Genomic DNA, 23,197 nt, shown 5'->3' on the forward strand with positions numbered 1-23,197 from the left:
AAAGGTTTGACCGTGACAGAGGCTGGGGAAGATATGAATGAAATACCCATTCATTATTACTGATTGTGTGTATGTGTGTGTGTTTTGTGGATACTGGTATAGTAATTAGTTGACAGCTCCTGACAGAGTACTTAACCTCACCTTGTCCTATCTAGCCAGAACTCAGCTGATCAGCCTCAGCTACAGTTTCTAGACGGAACATAACCTCATGGCAATGGCAGGTGACTTGTCATGCCTAATACTTCATTATATTACTGTGTTTCTGCTATCAGATCCACAGATCAAGTGCTGCATTACAGGGGACTGGCATGGGGTCACAGACAGATGAGACTGGTTGGTTTGCTAAGGAAACTTAAGCATAGAGCCGGCATAAATGCCACTTCTCTCTATAGAGTTGGAGTGGCCTACCAGGAAGTATAGCATTACAGGGAAGTGGCATGGCGTCACAGGCAGATATGTGACTTCAGCTCAGTCAGGAATAGGGCACTTACACACAGACGGGCATACAGGCCAGACGACCGTCACTTCTCTGCCCAGAGTGGATAGAGATGGAGAGGCCTGTCAGGAGGCCTGATCTATTAGTCTAGTCTCGGCAGTGAAGCCTCACTGATGGTCAGATGTTTATTTTAGCCGGTTTATGGAAAAACTACAGCGCTGTGTAGTGCTTACACAACCCAGGACAGAGAGTGGGCCAAGCCAGCTTACCAGGGGAATTCAAAACACTGTGTTCAGAGAGAGGGCACCCTGAAGATAAAAAAAACCCTCCTGACCATACATGGATACAGCCACAGCTGAGGGTATTAATGGCTTGGATATAAAAAATGATAAAGGAAATTGGCTGTGCAGTGTACTGCTATCGGCTATCGCTCTGGGTAGAAATCGCCCTTAGGCACAGATCTAGAAGATTAGCCTTCTCTTACCCAAATCCTAACCTGAGCCATTGGGTGAGGAGTCTAGTCTAGGGTATCGGGACAACTTAATTCTTCAACTACGTAGGCATTGTGAGTTTATACCAGGTTAGGTTATAAATGGCCTGTTCTTGGTTGTTAAATGAATACCCATCAGTCAATGGATCAGGGTTAGTACATATGGCTTTGTTTATTCATTCAACCATTTAAAAAAACAAGCACATATAAAACTTGAAAAAGCCATACATGTACGTTTGTAAAATCATCGAGGAGAACACACAATAAAGTCTGGGACTTATTTCCATTGTGGTCCTCTTGAGAAAAGATGGCTAGAGTGTAAACAGTTCTCTCACACCAATCCTTGAGAGACGGCTGGATTTGCTTTTAGCTTTTCAGCTAAGTGGTGGCAGGATAACTGGTCCTGGTTTGTGTCCTTGTCATGGCCACTTTGAAAGAGAGAATGCAGCCAAGCATCCCTTTTATGTATAGTTGTTTATTTGAAATGTACCACAGCATCAGTGAAGAGGAGTAAACCTTTATGGAACAGGAAGGCAGTGGTGGAAAAAAGTACCCAAATGTCATAAAAGTAAAGATACCTTAATAGAAAATGACTCAAGTGAAAGTGAAAGTCACCCAGTAAAATACAACTTTAGTAAAAGTCTCAAACTATTTGGTTTTACATACACTTAAGTATTGAAAGTAAATGTAATTGCTAAAATATAGTTAAGTATCAAAAGTAAAAGTATAAATCATTTCAAATTCCTTATGTTAAGCAAACCAGACGGCACCATTTTCTTGTTTTAGTTTTATTTATGTATAGCCAAGCGCACACTCCAACACTCAGACATCATTTACAAACGAAGCATGTGTGTTTAGTGAGTCTGCCAGATCAGAGGCAGTAGGAATGACCAGGGATGTTCTCCTAGATAAGTGCGTGAATTGGACCATTGTCATGTCCTGCTAAGAATTCAAAATGTAACAAGTACTTTTGGGTGTCAGGGAAAATGTATGGAGTAAAAAGTACATTATTTTCTTTAGGAATTTAGAGAAGTAAAAGTAAAAGTAGTCAAAAATATAATTAGTTAAGGAAACTACAGATACCCAAAAACGACTTAAGTAGTACTTGAAAGTATTTTTACTTAAGTATTTTACACCACTGCAGGAAGGAGTGTGCTGTAGTGCAATGGTTCAAATCCTGTTGTTGCATTCAATCACTATAATAAGTGATAAATAGGATTGGAGGTTGATTATATGGCAAGAAATAGTGACACCATCACTATCATTTGATGCATGAGCCTGTGATATCCTCAGATGTTCCTTCTCTTTTCCCTACATCCCTCAATTCCTCTCTCCACACCATCGCACTGTCCCTGTCAAACAAAAGGAAAATACAACTTCTGGTTGTCTTTGCTGAAACACATCTGAGAAGCATACTCTCCAGCATCAAATAGCAGAGCAGAGGTCAGTGAGAGAAAATAGGGAGATACAAAGTAATTGTTGTGTTGTCACCAGGGGATAAACTGGGACTTTAAATGTGGTGAAACTACCCAATGGGCCGGCCTCTCAGATCCAGGTAAAACCTACTCCTGGACTAAAAAGCTCAATGTTGAATCTTCAGAAACTGGCTTAATCTGGGACCAGGAAACCGGGCCAAAATGTATTGTTTTTCCATATTCATTTTTAAACAAAAATCTGAAGTACAGTATTGTATTTCACATTCCAAAGGCAATAAAACGGTTATTTCCAAGAATAGAATGTGTATAATTGGCCTACAATTCTTCTAACTAAGAAAAATCATTACCCATACACTGTATTTAGCAACCACAAACCCTCTGGGATAAATATGTGAAGATCAATACTTGCCTGCTATTTCTTTGAAGCCTGAGAGAACCGAAGACAGAAAGATATGAGATAGAGTATTTATGAACAGTAATGGAACAAACATTTGTCTACAGCCCAGGATCTGACAAAGTTGTGCTTTAAATGTATATTTGGACCTGTCTCATCTGTCATTCACATGTGTGTCAGCCCTATTGTCAGGAAGCAACTGTCACACATGCATATTCACAAAAGTGATATACAAGGAAAGAAAACAATGTGTGCTTATCATTACAGCATGGAGTGAGAATCTGTTGCGAATGGTCCTCATTAGATGTTTTGATTATGTTAAAGACAATGTGGAAAATAATAATAGGATTACAATATGCTGTATTAATGCCTTTCGCTTTTAAAGATTTTCCATGCCTTGTTCTTTTTAGGACCGATTTAGTTCTGTACCTGTTTGTTTGGTGACATGCTGAAACGTTGATTAATGTGCACTGTCCCTGTAAAAATAAAATAAACTCAAACTCAAACTAAAGACTACTTTAATCCCCCAAAACTCTTTCCCTTCTCCTTTCATGTCTCTCTCACAGACATGGATACCCCCTTGAAGTGGACGCCCAATTCTTTATCCCTCACGTCCATTCCGTTTTTCTCTCTCTTTCTCCATCCCTCTTACATATGCAGACACCACTCTTAAGAAGTCCCTCAGCCCCTCCTCCTTCTTCCCCTCCTTTCCTCCCTCCCTCTCTCTGTCACAGCTTCCCACACACCGAGGTGGGGCTTTCACCCTCTCACCCTCTCTTCTCTCATCATTCTTATAACTCAGGATAGCAATGAGGTTAGCTGTGCTTTACGTGTGCGGAGCCCTGCTGGCCATCTCCATGACCCCTGGGAACTATGCAAACCCCAGCGAGGGAACCTTCCAGTGGGGTACAGAATCTGGGAGCTGCCTAGTAACTCTAAAGCCTGCAGGGAACTGTGGGGGAGAGGGGATAGAAGAGGAAGCATGCCCCTACCGATTTATCTTGCCTCCGCTGGACATCATGCTGCCCTGGCAGCTCAGGGAGTTGGAGAGGACGGTGAAGGAGGTGCAAAGGCTAAAGGAGACTGTGGAACAGCTGAAGAGAGCCTGCATGGAGTGCAAGATGAGCCAGAGGGAGAGAGAGAGAGAGAGGCTGGGGGACAGAAAGAGGGAGCAGGTGAGATTGGGAGACAGAGAGAGGGAGAAAGAGGGGGAGAAGAAGTCAGAGAGACAAGGGGGCAGAGAAAGGAAGATGGAGATGGAGAAGGACGGAGAGGGGGCAAGAAACAGGGAGAGAAAAATTGTGGAAGAGAGAGACGGAGTGGAAGAAAGGGCTATGGAGAATGAGAGAAATATTGTAGAGGAGAGAAAGAGAGAACGGGAGAAAGGGGTGTGAGAGCGAATGGGAAAGGGAAAAGGAGAGCGATAGGGAGGAAAACAGGGAATGGGAGATAGAGAGGGAGAGAAAAATAGAATATGAGACTAAGAGAGAGGAAGAGGAGGAAAGGGAGACAGAGATGGAGAAAGAGAGCATTTTAGAAGGGGAGAGGGGGAGAGGGGGTGAGATAGACAGGGGGAGTGGAAATGAAAGAGAGAGGTTATGGGAAACAAAGATGCAAACTGAGAAGGAGAGTCAGGGGGATAAGGTAAGGAAGAAGGAGCTGGAGACTGAGAGAAAGCGTGAGGGGGATAGAGAGAAAGAGGAGGAGAGAGGGAGGGGAAATAGAGAAGAGATCCAGGAGAAGGAAGAACATCAGGTGGTGATAGAGAGGGAGAGGGAGGGGAAGATAGAGAAGGAGAAGCAGAGTCAACATCCTTGGCAAGGGAAGGAGATAAAGAATGAGAAAAAGAAAGAGAGTGATCAAGAAAAGAAAGAGAGTGATCAAGAAGAGACCGGGAAGAAGATAGAGAAAGAGGTAGAAAAAACTGTCCAAAGTGTGCAGAGAGACGGCATAGGGCCGGTGATGACAGATGATCAGGACACGACCTCACCTAGCCCAAGCACTGGTTTTAAACATGACTCTATCCCCAGACCTGACTCCTCAGGACCAGATCAAACATCAAACTCCATCCCTAGACCTGCCACCAATCCCAGCACAGGATCTAGCTCAGACACCAGCCGTGGATATATTTCAAGTCCTTCCTCCAGCTCAACCTCTAGCCCCAGATCTTCCTCCATCTCCAGCACAAGCTCCAGTCAAAGGACCATCTCCTCTTTACCTCGCCAGGGAGCCACCAGGTCTGACCCCATCACAACCCCAAGTTCAGGCACCAGCTATAGGACTGCCAGAACCAGCCCAAGTATCACAACAAGCACAAACCAAACAACCACCAGCTCATCAAAAAGGACTACTAGCCCAAAAAACAGACCTGTCCAGAAGCACAAGCCCAACCAAGCTAAACAGGCCGTCAGACCCAGACTTAAGCCCAGACCACCCAGCCCGACTAGCTCCTCCAGTTCAACGACCAGCTTCACTAGCCTCAGCTCATGGACCACCACCACCAGCTCCAGCCCTGCATGGACAAGGACAAAAACAACAACAGGACTCAGCACTAAACCTAAACCTAAACTAAAACCTAAACCAGGCCAAAAGCCTATTCCAGGCCTAAGACCTAAACCTGGACCAAAACAAAGGCCTGTCCTAAAGCCCAGCCCACCCAGCCCAACCAGCTCCTCCAGCTTCAACTCTAAGACCACTCTCAGAACTGGCTCAACATCAACCACTACTTGTAGCCTTAGCCCTGCAATCAGCTTTACAAGACCCAGTCTACAGTACACTAAGACAAGTACCAGCCAAATCAGCACCATGCCGGGACACTCTTCAGCCACCACCACTAGTCCTAGCTCAAAGATTACCAGCCCAAGCTACAGGACCACTAGTTCCAGCCCTGTGGCCAGCAGTAGCAGTAGCTCAACTCCAGAAACTACAACCTCCGCTAGACCTAGCCCAAGGACCACCAGTCCAAGCTCCAGAATTGGGTCCCGGTGGACCCCCAGACCTGGCCTAAAGCCAAAACCAGGCACAAGGCCTATTCCAGGCCCCAGACCCAAACCTGGACCAAAACCAAAGCCTGTCCTGAAGCTCAGACCATCAAGTCCAACTGGCTCCTCCAGCACCATTCCAGAGGCCAATCCCAGAACTGGTTCTCCTCCAGCCACCACCATTAACCTTAGCCCACAGACCATCAGTTCAAGCATCCAGGCCAGCTCTTCCAGCTCAAGTTCAACTCCAGAAACAACAACCACCACAAGCCCCAGCCCAAGGACTGGCTTCACTTCTCTCAGCTCAAGGTCCACTAGTACCAGCTCCAGCCCTGAGACGACATCTGTCCAAAACCCTGAACCCAACACAACAACTATCAGACCTAGGATTAAGCCCAGACCTGGCCTACAGCCCAGACCTGACCTACAGCCCAAACCCAGCCTAAAACCTGAACTACAGCCCAAACCAGGCCCAAAGCCTATTCCAGGCTTAAGGACTAAACCTGGACCACAATCAAAGCCCATCTTAAAGCCCAGACCACCCAGCCCAACCAGCTTCAATCCAAAGACCAGTAACATAACTGGTACAACTTTAACCCCCACCACTAGCCTCAGCCCTGGGATCAGAAGCCACAGTCGACAGACCATGACGACAAGCCAAAGTAGCACCACACCGGGCCACTCTCCAGGCACCACCCCAAAGATAACTAACCCAAGTTACAAGACCACTAGTTCCAGCCCTGGGGCCAACCTCAGCAGTAGCAGTACCCCAACTCCAGGAAATACTACCTCCGCTAGACCTAGCTCAAGGATCACCCATCCAAGCTCCAGAATTGGGTCCTGGTGGACTCGCAGACCCGGCTTAAAGCCCAAACCAGGCACAATAACTATTCCAGGACCCAGACCCAAACCTGGACCAAAGCTCAAACCTGCCTTTAAGCCCAGACCACCCAGTCCAACCAGCTCCTCCAGACCTGGCTCAACTCCAGACACCAAAACTAGCCTCACCCCAAAGACCAACAGTCCAAGCTCCAGGACTACCAGCTCCAGCACAGGGATTAGCTTTACCCCCAGTCCAGGCAGTCTCAGCAGAACCACACCAAGTCAATCTCCTGCAACCACCACTAGCTCTAGCTCAAAGATCACCAGTTCAAGGATCTGGACAGGCTCTTTCAGCTTAAGCATCATCACACTAAACCAAACCAAAACCACCACTAGCCCCAGCTCAATGACCAGCTTCACTAGCCTCAGCTCAAGGACCCCCAGCACCAGCATCAGTCCAGAGACAAATTCTGCACAACATCCTGAACCCAGCTCAACAATCACCAGACTTAGCATTAAGCCCAAACCTGGCTTAAAACCCAAACCAGACCAAAAGCCCAAGCCAGGCCCAAGGCCTATTCCAGGTCCAAGACATAAACCTGGACCAAAACTTAAACCTGTCCTGAAGCCCAGAACTGCTCCAAAGCCCTGGCCCAAAACCACCACCCAAGGTCAAAGGACCACTTCCCCCACACCTAGCCCCAAGACATCTAGTACCTCAAGCCAAAGGACCATGACCGACCCCAGCCCACAAATGACCGCAAGCCCTGGCTCAAGAACTACAAGACCTAACCAACAAACTACCCTCAGCTCTAGCTCAAAAAACATCTTTAACACTAGCCGGAAAACAACCACTAGCCCTGGCACAATTACCACTACTATTGCCAGTCTAAAATGTAAGACCAGCTCAAACCAACAGACTAGCATAAACCCTAGCCCCAAAACTTCTACTACTAAACCCATCCCATTGGCCAACTCTGACCATAGTCCAACTACCACCAAACCTGAATCCTCTACCCCCAGCCCCATACCTGAGTCTTCCACCCCCAGTGTGAGAGAACTTCGTGTGAAGACCAGCCGGGTATCTGCTAGTCTGAATGGCACAAAGGACACAAGTGGAGGGCCAAAGGTTTTACAAGGAGGGCACCCAAAGGTCCTGCTCACGGAGAAGGACCAGGTAGGCAGCAAGACTGACAGAACAGGGAACCAGCCTCAAAACCCTGCACTGATTTCACCAGGAGGTAAGATAAATCAATTTTACTTTACCTGCTATTGTCTGCTATTTAAATGGATTATGATAATTACATTGCAGTTGATGAATACATACAGTTTAGTTTGAACTTAACGTTGATTCATGTGGACTCTTCCTGTAAAAATACAAATAAACTGAAAGTCAATCTTTCTTAAGGGTTCACTGAATCAAGCCATATCAAGCCATATTATGTACTGTTTGTTACCAGGTAGGCTATAGTAGATACCAAATGTGCTGACATTCATAGTAAGATAAAAAAAACGTGTAAACTTTATAGAATCCTGCTATACAGATATGACGATTAAAAATTCAGAATACTGTCTACGAAAACCCTATTGCTATCCTCAGTGATTAAGATAAATTATAAACTTCTATTGACACTCATTGCAAAGGTATTCAATACCTTTTGAACAACAAGGGCTGTTAAATATGATTGGTGTTTTCCTTGTTTACCATTTTGTTCTTTCTACTCCTGGATGACCCTTCAAAGACCAGTGAAAACATAAAACAAAAGTATACCATGTCACACACATGGTTATGGGCTTTAAAAAAATAAGACACCTGTACCATGTCAGATATAGAGTTGAAATGTATTACATTTTGAGTTTGCATTCCAATATTACACTGCATATACATCACAGAAAACTGAAATATAACAAAGCTTTTTGACATAGAAACACAGCATTTTTGTCTGTTTAAAAAAAAATATTAATAACATTCCACCCATGAGGCCAAATCGGGCACGTTCGGTCATTGACTGTAGGAAATGACCGAACGTAGGCCTACAGAAAGGCCTACAGTAAGAAAGGCCTACAGTAAGAAAGGCCTACAGTAAGAACATTTGTGTTTGTGTTACGCGCCAAAGCACCTTTTTTTCAGAAATGATGACAGGCTACTCTAATCTTGTTTTCTCATTCCACTATCCTTCCACTCAACAGTTACCATGGCACCCAGAGACTGCTCTGACCACATGGCCAAGGGGGAGAGGAACAGTGGGGTCTACCAAGTGACCCCTGACCCTAAGAATGTAACCATCGCAGTGTTCTGTGACATGGAGTCTCATGACGGAGGGTGGACCGTCATTCAGCTCCGTCAGGACGGCAGTGTGAACTTCAACAGGACATGGGCTGAATACCGGACGGGCTTCGGTAACATGAGGGCTGGGGAGTTCTGGCTGGGCAATGACCACATCCACCTCCTGACCCGACACAGGGAGATGGTCCTCAGGGGCGGAGCTGGAAGACTTTAACAGAGTGAGGGAGTACGCAGAGTACAGGCTCTTCCGTGTGGCTGGCGAACGGCTGCGGTACCGCCTGTCTGTGGGTGGGTACTCGGGCACGGCGGGAGATGCACTTCAATTCAGCAAGAGTTACAACCACAACAACAGGTACTTTACGACTCCTGACAGGGACTATGACCGCTACCCTTCAGGGAACTGTGGGGCCTACTACAGCTCAGGCTGGTGGTTTGATGCCTGCATGGCTGCCAATCTCAACGGGAGATATTATGTGGGAAAGTACAAAGGGGTGAGGAACGGGATCTACTGGGGGACGTGGCATAATATATCTACAGAGTACTACCCAACAAATGACAGACAATCTTTCAAGACTGTCAGAATGATGATCAGGCCGAGAGGCTATGCAAAGTGAGCTAGACGGCTGGCTCTTCGTTTGGCGTACTCAGCTGTTGCAATTGTCAAACAGGGGGGATGGGAAACCCTATAAGGCCTCAGCAATTTTTCAATGGGTCCTTGACAAAAACAGGAAAAATATGTATTTTTTGAGGAGGAGCACTGTTTATTAATGTGCAAATGCAGACATTCAGATTGTACTGCTGTTTAATATTTGGGGTGTTTATAGTGGCTGTTGTTTAACAAGCAGTTTGAATATATTGTATCTTATTTACTCTTTGAAATATTATAGTGGGTCAACCGCTACATCTTCTTGATTTTTTTTTCAATCGCTTTGGTGCTATTTTCTCAAGTATGTGGTACATTTTCTAAAATCTTAGAACAAAACTCCAAACTGCTAACACATTTAACACAGCAAGTATTTTATTCAAAACCTTTTACTGTGCATTCATTTTGTTTGGAGACATCTTTCACCACACAACCATTGATCCAAAATATAAGTTTACAGTGAAATACCATGATAACATTGATTTAATCACCAAAACACAACATAATGGTATTTGCTCAATTTAGTGGTTTTAACAACCAGTTAATTAAATAGCAAAATTTGCAAGATACATGGTCCAAAATTGCCCTTTGAATGTAATATTCATTACAGTACGTTACACTGTTTTAGCATTAGGTAATACACTTGCACTACCCATCACAATTGACAAAAAATCTAATTTCCATAATTTCTATCCAATGATCAAAGGTGTGATCAACTTTCAAAATCATTGATGCAAAAAATAAATATATTGTTCAGATACAATTACAACATAAACTCAGCAAAAAAAGAAACGTCCCTTTTTCAGGACCCTGTCTTTTAAACATAATTCGTAAAAATCCAAATAACTTCACAGATCTTCATTGTAAAGGCTTTAAACACAGTTTCCCATGCTTGTTCAATGAACCATAAACAATTAATGAACATGCACCTGTGGAACGGTCGTTAAGACACAAACAGATGGTAGGTAATTAAGGTCACAGTTATGAAAACTTAGGACACTAAAGAGGCCTTTCTACTGACTCTGAAAAACACCAAACGAAAGATGCCCAGGGTATTGCTCCTCTGTGTGAACGTGCCTTAGGCATGCTGCAAGGAGGCCTGAGGACTGCAGATGTGGCCAGGGCAATAAATTGCAATGTCCGTACTGTGAGACGCCTAAAACAGCACTACAGGGAAACAGGATGGACAGCTGATCGTCCTCGCAGTGGCAGACCACGTGTAACAACACCTGCACAGGATCGGTACATCCGAACATCACACCTGCGGGACAGGTACAGAATGGCAACAACAACTTTCCGAGTTCCACCAGGAATGCACAATCCCTCCATCAGTGCTCAGAGAGGCTGGACTGAGGGCTTGTAGGCCTGTTGTAAGGCAGGTCCTCACCAGACATCACCGGCAACAACGTCGCCTATGGGCACTAACCCACCGTCGCTGGACCAGACAGGACTGGCAAAAAGTGCTCTTCACTGACGAGTTGCGGTTTTGTCTCACCAGGGGTGATGGTCGGATTCGCGTTTATCGTTGAAGGAATGAGCGTTACACCGAGGCCTGTACTCTGGAGCAGGATCGATTTGGAGGTGGAGGGTCCATCATGGTCTGGGGCGGTGTGTCACAGCATCATCGGACTGAGCTTGTTGTCATTGCAGGGAATCTCAACGCTGTGCGTTACAGGGAAGACATCCTCCTCCCTCAGGTGGTACCCTTCCTGCAGGCTCATCCTGACATGACCCTCCAGCATGACAATGCCACCAGCCATACTGCTCATTCTGTGCATGATTTCCTGCAAGACAGGAATGTCAGTGTTCTACCATGGCCAGCGAAGAGCCCGGATCTCAATCCCATTCAGCACGTCTGGGATCTGTTGGATCGGAGGTTGATTGATAGGGCCATTCCCCCAAAAAATTTCCGGGAACTTGCAGGTGCCTTGGTGTAAGAGTGGGGTAACATCTCACAGGAAGAACTGGCAAGTATGGTGCAGTCCATAAGGAAGAGATGCACTGCAGTACTTCATGCAGCTGGTGGCCACACCAGATACTGACTGTTACTTTTGATTTTGACCCCCCCTTTGTTCAGGGATACATTATTAAATTTCTGTTAGTCACATGTTTGTGGAACTTGTTCAGTTTATGTCTCAGTTGTTGAATCTTAAGTTCATACAAATATTTACACATGTTAAGTTTGCTGAAAATAAACACAGTTGACAGTGAGAGGATGTTTCTTTTTTTGACGAGTTTAGGTGTACTGTAATCAAATTAAACAAATGAAATTAATTAAATAAACATAACATTTAACATGGACTAGTTTGCATCAAGGATGTATTGAACATTTGGCCAAAGGTTCTCATTGAAATTCCAGTAAATGTCGTCATTGTTAATCCACATGGGGAAAAACCTTTTGGCATGGTGAAAATAAGCCTGACATACACTACCGGTCAAAAGTTTTAGGACACCTACTCATTCTAGGGTTTTTCTTTATTTTACAATTTTCTACATTGTAGAGTAATAGTAAAGACATCAAAACTATGAAAAAACACATATGGAATCATGTAGTAACCAAAAAAGTGTTAACCTGTTTGGGATAGGGGGCAGTATTTTCACGTCTGGATAAAAAAACGTACCCGATTTAATCTGGTTACTACTCCTGCCCAGAAACTAGAATATGCATATAATTAGTAGATTTGGATAGAAAACACTCTAATGTTTCTAAAACTGTTTGAATGGTGTCTGTGAGTATAACAGAACTCATATGGCAGGCCAAAACCTGAGAAGATTCCATACAGGAAGTGCCCTGTCGGACAATTTGTTCTCCTGTGGCATCTCTATCGAAAATACAGCATCTGTGCTGTAACGTGACATTTTCTAAGGCTTCCATTGGCTCTCAGAAGGCGCCAGAAAGTGTAATGGGGTGTCTGCAGTCTCTGGGCGAAAAACAGCTGGAGTTTTTGTGAGTGGTCAGGCAGGGAACAGTGACACTGGAGAGGTGCGTCCACGAGACGACTCCATTTTTCTCTTTCAGCCTTTGAATGAATACAACGTCGCCCGGTTGGAATATTATCGCTATTTTATGAGAAAAATAGCATAAAAATCTATTTTAAACAGCGTTTGACATGCTTCTAAGTACGGTAATGGAATATTTTGAATTTTTTTGTCACGAAATGCGCTCGCGCGTCACCCTTCGGATTGTGACCTGAACGCATACGAACAAAACGGAGGTATTTGAATATAACTATGGATTATTTGGAACCAAAACAGCGTTTGTTGTTGAAGTAGAAGTCCTGGGAGTGCATTCTGACGAAGAACAGCAAAGGTAATCCAATTTTTCTTATAGTAAATCTGAGTTTGGTGAGGGCCAAACTTGGTGGGTGTCAAATTAGCTAGCCATGATGGCCGGGCTATGTACTCAGAATATTGCAAAATGTGCTTTCGCGAAAAGCTATTTTAAAATCTGACACCGCGATTGCATAAAGGAGTTCTGTATCTATAATTCTTAAAATAATTGTTATGTTTTTTGTCAACGTTTATCGTGAGTAATTTAGTAAATTCACCGGAAGTTTGCGGTGGGTATACTAGTTCTGAACATCACATGCTAATGTAAAAAGCTGTTTTTTGATATAAATATGAACTTAATTGAACAAAACATGCATGTATTGTATAACATAATGTCCTAGGAGTGTCATCTGATGAAGATCATCAAAGGTTAGTGCTGCATTTAGCTGTGGTTTTGGTTTTTGTGACATATATGCTTGCTTTGAAAATGGCTGTGTGATTATTTTTGGCAGGGTACTCTCCTAACATAATCTAATGTTTTGCTTTCGCTGTAAAGCCTTTTCGAAATCGGACAATGTGGTTAGATTAACGAGAGTCTTGTCTTTAAAATGGTGTAAAATAGTGATATGTTTGAGAAATTGAAGTTATAGCATTTTTGAGGTAATTGTATTTCGCGCAACGCTCTACCATTGGATATTAGTGAGGCGTTCCGCTAGCTCATCATGTAGTAACCAAAAAAGTGTTAAACAAATCAAAATATATTTTATATTTGAGATTCTTCAAATAGCCACCCTTTGCCTTGATGACAGCTTTGCACACTCTTGGCATTCTTTCAACCAGCTTCATGAGGTAGTCACCTGGAATGCATTTCAATTAACAGCTGTGCCTTCGTAAAAGTTGATTTGTGGAATTTCTTTCCTTCTTAATGCGTTTGAGCCAATCAGTTGTGTTGTGACAAGGTAGGAGGGTATACAGAAGATATCCCTATTTGGTAAAAGACCAAGTCCATATTATGACAAGAACAGCTCAAATAAGCAAAGAGAAATGATAGTCCATCATTACTTTAAGCCATGAAGGTCAGTCAATACGGAAAAATGTCAAGAGCTTTTAAAGTTTCTTCCAGTGCAGTCGCAAAAACCATCAAGCGCTAAGATGAAACTTGCTCATGAGGACTGCCACAAGAATGGAAGACCCAGAGTTATCTCTGCTGCAGAGGATACGTTCATTAGAGTTACCAGCCTCAGAAATTGCAGCCCAAATAAATGCTTCACAGAGTTCAAGTAACAGACACATCTCAACATCAACTGTTCAGAGGAGACTGTGAATCAGGCCTTCATGGTCGAATTGCTGCAAAGAAACCTCTACTAAAGGACACCAATAAGAAGAAGAGACTTGCTTGGGCCATGAAACACGGGCAATGGATATTAGACCGGTGGAAATTTGTCCTTTGGTCTGGAGTCCAATTTGTAGATTTTTGGTTGCAACCGCCATGTCTTCGTGAGACGCGGTGTGGGTGAACGGATGATCTCCGCATGTGTATTTCCCACTGTAAAGCATGGAGGAGGAGGTGTTATGGTGTAGGAGTGCTTTGCTGGTGATACTGTCTGTGATTTATTTAGAACTCAAGGCACACTTGACCAGCATGGCTACCACAGCATTCTGCAGTGATACGCCATCCCATCTGGTTTGGGCTTAGTGGGACTATCATTTGTTTTTCAACAGGACAATGACCCAACACACCTCCAGGCTGTGTAAGGGCTATTTGACCAAGAAGGAGAGTGATGTAGTGCTGCATCAGATGACCTGGTCTGCACAATCCCCCGACCACAATCAAATTGAGATGGTATGGGATGAGTTGGACTGCAGAGTGAAGGAAAAACAGCCAACAAGTGCTCAGCATATGTGGGAACTCCTTCAAGACTGTTGGAAAGGCATTCCAAGTGAAGCTTGTTGAGAGTGTGCAAAGCTGTCATCAAGGCAAAGGGTGGCTATTCGAAAAATCTAAAATCTCCAATATATTTTGATTTGTTTAACACTTTTCTGGTTACTACATGAGTCCATATGTGTTATTTCATAGTTTTGATGTCTTCACTATTATTCTACTATGTAGAAAATAGTACAAATAAAGAAAAACCCTTGAATGAATAGATGTTTTAAAACTTTTGAACGGTAGCGTAGGTCTGGATTGATGTCAATGCATGCCTTTTCCATGGCATGGAGGAGGGTGGCACACTCATGGGGAAGGTCATCATACACCTTCCTCCTGTATTGTAATCATATATTGTATTTTACTGTATTGTAATCACTTTCAATAAAAACGTCTGCTACGTAAATGGCATATATTACTGAATTACAGTACTGTATTGGCCAATGCAATTTTAGTAAAGCAGTGTGAACCCCCCCCCCCCCCACACAAAAAGACCCCAGCGATTTTGGATACATGTACTGTATAGGGGAATTTATTACATACAGCACATAAAGTGAAGTAAAATCATAATAGTTATCATCATAGTACATTACAGTATATCATATCATTACAGTATATATCATAAACATACATTTCCATTATGTAGTTCTCAAAATCTGTTGTAGACAAACCAGTGTAAAATCTATCGGTTTACCAAACGGTTAAGTGATTATCAATTAAGAGCAGTCGGATTGAGTAATAGTAATATGTATTTCATAAAATGAGAAGGCAATCATATCAAAAGTAATGTGAGCATTGCATTATGAAAAGCAATTACTTTATATGAACATGTATTGCAATATGTAACATGTATTACTAGATTAAACATTGATTAAGTTGACAAAATGATTTTGTGTGTTGTACTTAGGGAATTGAAAATGTGCTTAGAGCTTTGAAACAACGGCCTTTTTAATTATCTGTTTTGACATTTGTACTAAGCGTTGTGAAAATGTACCACATACTTGTGAAAATTGCACGAAAGGGATTGAAAAAAAAAGAATATCAGTGGGCCTTGGAAAAGCCTGCTCTGTTGGTGCAATACTGCCACATAGTGTTCTGTAACGAAACACCACTTTTTTATGGATTAAAATGGAACAATTTTAATCTGTGGAAAAGATGTTTAGAGTTCCTGAAGTAATATATTATAAGATACCTTATTATCTATGGTATGTAAGGTTACTGTGTGAAAGTATTGTTGGAAAGCGGTTTCGTAGAAGTCTTTCGCCTGTGACGAGAAAGAAAAATACTCAGAGGGTGGTCCTGTATGGCTCAGTTGTTAAAGAATGGTGCTTGCACTGCCAGGGTTGTGGGTTAGATTCCTGGGACCACATAAAATTTATGCACGCATTGCTGTAACTCGCTTTGGATAATAGTCACTGCTAAAAGGCATATATTATTGTAATGAAAAGATGTAGAAAGACTTCTTTATTGTACTGGAATGATTGATGATTGTTGTAATGTTTTTTTTATTCTCAGTGATTTTGACGGGAAAAAATGTAATGCGGTCAAAAAAACGTATCTTAATTTCTTTTTTGATGTGTTCAGTCTCTTTCTATACTTTCTATACAAACATGTTTGAACGAAGCCCAGGAAATGAAGTATACCTATTACTCTTCTGATTCAAATACCCATATTATACAGCGCCGATTTTAGCGTGTAAATCTTGGTGGGGCAAAAAAAGAAAATGTGAGGTGCATGCCAGCAAAGCTACACTACACAACACTAAACAATACATTAATTGCACTATAACGGTGACAAACGGTGCCCACAAACTGTTAGGGTCGACATAAAGCTGTCCCAACAGCAGTCCCAACACCTTACCACTGCTACAGTTGGCTATCAGCGGAGCCTTGTCTGGCAGCTAAACAATTAATTCAGCCTCATTTACTGCCTTTTACAAAAACATAGCTGATATGGCTGACTTGCTTAAACAAATGTGGTTTCTACTGACAATTGAGATGTGCAAACTATGGCATAAGGGGACGACAAGTGGATAAGAGGCAATCTGAATTTCAATTAAGACATGAATTAGCGAGCTAGGATGGACGTAGTCAATAGAACTATTTGTTCAGCACTTTTGAAATGTCCAGTGACAGAATTCAGAACATGGGCCGTTCTTACAGTGTTCTCCCTGTACACCAAGTCAGAACCATAGGACAAATAAAGGGGTCATATAAGCAGACAATGAAAGCTCTTACAATATTGATGATTACATTTCTCAAAAACAGGTTACAGGCTACATGTGCATCACCAAATCAGAACAGTAGGCGAAATTAAGAGGTGAAAATAGACCAAATTATTATGGTGAGGCACATGGACTACTAACAGTTTACTACACAACATACACTTAGTATTACTTTCTTAGCTACAGTATACATATCTCCCTGGCATATTACATCATTTATGCAGCAGCATACAAGACATTGTTGGACTCACATTTTTGGACTCACCTTGTTGTGCTGTGCTCACTTGAACAGGAATTTTGTGAATTCTGTCATCAAGCTTTGTCATCAAAGTCTGGCATTCTCTGGATTTATGGTGCTTTCAAGACTGGGAACTTGAAAGCACCAAAAAAAAGGTTGAATCATGATGACGTCAGTGATCTTCAGGTCCTAGCTCTAGAAAAAGGCAGAGTTCCCGATTTACAATTCCGAGTTGGATGAAAGTTCAAAACATATTTTACCAGTCATAGCTCATTTTTCCCGATTTCCCAGTTGTCTTGAACTCACTAAAGCCCAATTTTGCAGTTCCGAATTAACAGTTGTTTTGAGTGCAGCACAAATCATGCTTCATTGACAGCATGGCCAATGTTGAATGTTTATCATTTTAATAAACTCGGAAATGAGACCCTTAATCTTAGACATGGGACCACAAAGCCACTCCACTGAATAGCAGACTAATGATTGCTTTGCAATGCTTGCAGTTAGCCACTGATTCCTCCCAAACCATTCATTGTTGAATTTGCGATTTCCAACTTGTTGTGTAATGGCCGATGAGCATCGATACGTTTTCTCTGTAATTTCTCTTCATTATGAGGTTAAGGATTAAAAAGGATTTGCCAGTAGATTGTCTACTTTATTCATGATGATGACTGCTAGCTAAGATTTTCAGTCCAATCAAAGCTACTGTAGATATACCGTGATTTTACTTCATTTTATTTGTGGCCAATGACCTTGAGCCTTCTTGGATGGGCACTTCTAATGTAACTCTTTGGCAGCACCCAGCTAGAATTTTTTTGCTTTACCCTTAGACTTGTCGGTGACGTTGTGTCCCCATGAGTGACAGAACACTGAGCCAATCACGGTGCAACGCTCCATATTTTCTGCTGGCTTGCCCCACCACCATAGAAAGCACTGAGCTATGCTGAAACACCTGCATTTTGGAGCTGCCTTACTCAAGAAAACAAAAAAAAGAGACCATGTTTGTATGCGGCTCAATTATATATATATATATATATATATATATTTTACATTGTTTGCAAACTGATATGTATTAATGCCAAAATAACATGCAAAACAGGCAAGTTATAAATGTGGGGTTCAGAGCCCCAGCTGCCCTGAATGACGGGTCACCCCTGCTACTATATATACTTCTCTAAACACTATCACACTATCCAAATGTGTCTCCTCTGTGTGAGAAGCCAAACCGTCTCTACCAAGAGGTCTGGCTGCACCCCATAATCATAGTCCCAAATCCCGCTATTCCCTCTCAATCACAACATTGGTGGCAGCAGTGGGATAATATCTCAGGTCTTCTTTGTTCGAAGTCTTAATTCGGAACTAAGTTAACATTTACACAAACTGAAAAGTGAAAGTCTTAGGGCAATGAGTCTGCAGTAACAAACAGGTAAATGAGCATCTGGATGGCAATGTTCACGCCATCCTTCAATTATCTGGGACTACATTTCCAAACACCCTTACGTCAGAGATATTTTAGCGAGCCTCCTGGCCCGTTCACTAGATGTTTTTCATAGGACAAGGGCGTATTCATTAGCCAATTCTGTTTCAAAACGTTATTTAAACGGAAGCATACTGAACGAAACTGGGAGGGACTTACATGAATGTGTCCAAAAGAAACGTGCAACTGTTTGGACTAATGATTACACCCCAGGGATAGAAGATGACCTAATAAAGGAGTTGGAACCTTTTACAGTCCGTGGTTGGAACCTGTCCTTGACCAAAATAATCTTGTCTTTCCGCAGGACGTGGAGCGCAACAAATGGTTTCTAATTTCCACTCAACTCCACAGTAAGCACCCCTCGTGCGATGTTTATGTTCAGGACTGTTTATGGTCGGTGACCATGATGTTTTGTTGTTCTGCGAACCAACGTGTCGGTCTCGGACTTTTACGTTGGTGGTCCCTGGCAGCATGTCCAAATAACCTCCATGACTCTTCCTTGCTGATTCAGAAGGTGTTCTCGACCTCTCCCTGCTCTTCAACCACGAAAGAGGTGAATAAGCCCTTGAAGCAGTGGACTCTAGCTGTTAACCCCTTTTGCAAAGTGCGGGTTCAGCGCCAATGTAACATCTCCATACGACGTCTAGACCCGCACGCTTTTCCCAAGGCGAACCAAGCCTTCATCACCATTCACGGTACCAGGGCAGATCAGGGCGTCAAACTAGACAACTTTCAGGTGCTCTACGATGACCAAAACAAGGAACTGTTTATCATGTCCGAGAAAGTCAACAGCAACATGACAGTTGAGCTGACCACTCCCATTAAAAGTGGTGAGTGTTTTAGTTTGTGATGTTCAATCATGAGTTTAGGGCCACTGTCTGCATCATGCATCAAAGTAGGCCAATCAGAGAATAGCTCTTAGTTGTACTAACTGTACTAGGATCAGACTGTCAGCTGATGCTCATAATTACATCATTGATCTGATGACCTGTAACCAAGCACTTCCCCTCCCTCTTATAAAACCAGTGATCAGATAGATATCACATGTCCTACTCTCTCTCTGTGTGTGTGTGTGTGTGTGTGTGTGTGTGTGTGTGTCAGACCTTTACATCACCACTCAAGGAGAGGGCAATGTGCGTGTCAAGAAGATGGAGTGTGAGACCTGAAGGGTGAAGACAGAGAGTGGAAACTGTGTGCTGCACGCAGTCAAAGTAAATATGAATGGGACTAAAGCTGTACTGTCAAGATAAATATGAATACGATTATAATGTGACTAAAACTACAGCCACATCGTCTGTTATAATGCCGCAGCCCCTTCTCCCTCTGTGAATGCAAGTATAAGGAGGAGACAGCTGAGCATTAGAAATAATGATGGCCCCACCCAAAGTCAAATGGTTCTGACTTCATGTAGCTTTCTGTGATGACATGCATGGCAAGCTTTAAACCCTTACCTATATCCCAAGGCACTTATAGATGTGAACGGATTAGATACCAATAAATTCAAAGTTAGAAACTCCTAGCCTATCCGTGGGCAACATACACTACATGGTCAAAAGTATTTGGACATCTCATTCCAAAATCATGGGCATTAATATGGAGTTGTACCCCCTTTGCTGCTATAACAGCCTCCACTCTTCTGGAAAGGTTTTCCACTAGATGTTGGAACATTGCTGTGGGGACTTGTTCCATTCAGCCACAAGAGCATTAGTGAGGTCGGGCACTGATATAGGGCGATTAGGCCTGGCTCGCAGTCGGCGTTCTAATTCATCCCAAAGGTATTCAATGGGGTTAAGGTCAGAGCTCTGTGCAGGCCAGTCCAGTTTTTCCATACTGATCTCAACAAACCATGGTGATCTTGGGCTTGTGTGCGGCTGCTCGGCCATGGAAATCCATTTCATGAAGCTCCCGACAAAGTTATTGTGTTGATCTTGCTTCCAGAGGCAGTTTGGAACTCGGTAGTGAATGTTGCAAACAAGGACAGATGATTTTTACGTACTTCAGCACTCAACAGTCCCGTTCTGTGAGCTTGTGTGGCCTACCACTTCGCGTCTGAGCTGTTGTTGCTCCTAGATGTTTCCACTTCACAATAACAGCACTTACAGTTGACTGGGGCAGCTCTAGCAGGGCAGAATTTAGATGAAGTGACTTGTTGGACAAGTGGTATCCTATGACGGTTCCACGTTGTAAGTCACATAGCTCTTCAGGAAGGCCATTCTACTGCCAATGTTTGTCTATGGAGATTGCATGGCAGTGTGCTCAATTTTATACACCTGTCAGCAACGGGTGTGGCTAAAATAGCTGAATCCACAAATTTGAAGGGGTGTCAACATTATTTTGTGTATATAGTGTACAGTTGAAGTCGTAAGTTAACATAAAACTCGTTTTAGCCAAATACATTTAAACTATGTTTTCACAATTCCTGACATTTAATCCTAGTAAACATTCCCTGTCTTAGGTCAGTTACGATCACCACTTTATTTTAACAATGTGAAATGTCAGAATAATAGTACAGAGAATGATTTATTTCACATTTTATTTCTTTCATCACATTCCTAGTGGGTCAGAAGTTTACATACACTCAATTAGTATTTGGTAGCATTGCCTTTAAATGTTTTACTTGGGTCAAATATTTCAGGTAGGCTTCCACAAGCTTCCCACAATAAGTTGGGTGAATTTTGGCCCATTCTTCCTGACAGAGCTGGTGTAACTGAGTCAGGTTTGTAGGCCTCCTCGCTTGCACACGCTTTTTCAGCTCTGCCCACAAATTTTCTCTAGGAATGAGGTCAGGGCTTTGTGATGGCCACTCCAATACCTTGACTTTGTTGTCCTTAAGCCATTTTGCCACAACTTTGGAAGTATGTTTTTGGTCATTGTCCATTTGGAAGACCCATTTGCGACCAAGCTTTAACTTCCTGACTGATGTCTTGAGATGTAGCTTCAATATATCCACATAATTTTCCTTCCTCAAGATGGCATCTATTTTGTGAAGTGCACCAGTCTCTCCTGCAGCAAAGCACCCCCACAACATGATGCTGCTACCCCCGTGCTTCACGGTTGGGATGGTGTTCTTCGGCTTGCAAGCATCCCCCTTTTCCTCCAAACATAACGATGGTCATTATGGCCAAACAGTTATATTTTTGTTTCATCAGACCAGAGGACATTTCTCCAAAAAGTACGATCTTTGTCCCCATGTGCAGTTGCAAACCATAGTCTGGCTTTTTTATAGCAGTTTTGGAGCAGTGGCTTCTTCCTTGCTGAGTTGACTTTCAGGTTATGTCGATATAGGAGTCATTTTACTGTGGATATAGATAATTTTGTACCTGTTTCCTCCAGCATCTTCACAAGGTCCTTTGCTGTTGTTCTGGGATTGATTTGCACTTTTCACACCAAAGTACGTTCATCTCTAGGAGACAGAACGCATCTTCTTCCTGAGTGGTATGACGGCTGCATGGTCTCATGGTGTTTATACTTGCGTACTATTGTTTGTACAGATGAATGTGGTACCTTCAGGCAGTTGGAAATTGCTCCCAAGGATGAACCAGACTTGTGCAGGTCTACAATTTTTTCTGAGATCTTGGCTGATTTCTTTTGATTTCACCATGATGTCAAGCAAAGAGACACTGACTTTGAAGGTAGGCCTTGAAATACATCCACAGGTACACTTCCAATTGACTCAAATGATGTCAATTAGCCTATCAGAAGCTTCTAAAGCCATGACATAATTTTCTAGAATTTTCCAAGCTGTTAAAAGGCACAGTCAACTTAGTGTATGTGAACTTCTGACCCACTGGAATTGTGAAATAATCTGTCTGTAATCAATTGTTGGAAAAATTACTTGTGTCATGCATAAAGTAATGTCCTAACCGACTTGCCAAAACTATAGTTTGTTAACAAGAAATTTGTGGAGTGGTTGAAAAACAAGTTTTAATGACTCCAACCTAAATGTATGTGAACTTCCCACTTCAACTGTACATGTGTATTAGATTACATTATTGTGATTTGTAGGCAGTGGATGTGAAGACGATACAGGGTACTACTATGAATGTGTCGACAGAACGTGGCCCTCAGAAGGTGAAAGCCATCTATGCTGAGTCCACCTCCATATCGTCCTCTTGAGGGAGGATACAGCAGGGACACAAACACGGTGAGGAGGGTAGCAGTGCCCATGGTGGATGGTACATTTTAACATTGTGCAGTGCCTTTTTGAGACTTGAAACACTGTCATCGGGACCCAGTGACTTTTATGGGTCAATGGTATTGACAGTGGTTTGTGGAATACGTTGTCATTGTGTCATGGGTTCGAATCCACATAGCTACTGCCAAATACTGGCCAGCACTTTTAGTCAGGGCTCTGAGTTTTTCCTGTTTTCCTGACCACGTGACATGGCCAGCAAAAGCCCTGGGCCCTATTTATCAGCTATAACTAAGGCTCAGAGTTTCTCCTGGTCAGGAACTACAATTATTCTGAGAAGAATAGATTTACAAGTGCCTTCAGAAAATATTCACACTGGATTAAATTGAGATTTTGTGTCACCGATCTACACACAATACCCTAAAATGTCAAAGTTTAATTAT

At 42.8% G+C, this 23,197-nt stretch overlaps 2 protein-coding genes and 1 pseudogene across 2 annotated transcripts; all 3 read left to right on the top strand.

Moving 5' to 3' along the window:
* The window catches only part of LOC106561341 (E3 ubiquitin/ISG15 ligase TRIM25-like), a 552,627-nt pseudogene that overhangs the window by 301,761 nt on the left and 227,669 nt on the right, over positions 1-23,197 (top strand).
* LOC106561342 (putative uncharacterized protein DDB_G0271982) lies at positions 3,566-4,150 on the top strand. Its single transcript, XM_014125183.2, has one exon. It carries the CDS (start codon positions 3,566-3,568, stop codon positions 4,148-4,150), a length of 585 nt encoding a protein of 194 aa, XP_013980658.2.
* Positions 4,272-10,297, top strand: LOC123728117 (mucin-5AC-like). The gene is given in 3 exon segments (XM_045698708.1): positions 4,272-7,800; positions 8,750-9,039; positions 9,041-10,297. Coding segments are annotated over 3 exon segments (4,239 nt in total). The 3' UTR covers positions 9,461-10,297.

Source organism: Salmo salar, chromosome ssa17 (assembly GCF_905237065.1).
Source record: "Salmo salar chromosome ssa17, Ssal_v3.1, whole genome shotgun sequence".
NCBI classification, from domain to species: Eukaryota; Metazoa; Chordata; class Actinopteri; order Salmoniformes; family Salmonidae; genus Salmo; species Salmo salar.

Excerpts from the sequence above, each read along its gene's own strand:
- LOC106561342 (XM_014125183.2), top strand. The coding sequence starts at position 3,566 with ATGAGGTTAGCTGTGCTTTACGTGTGCGGAGCCCTGCTGGCCATCTCC.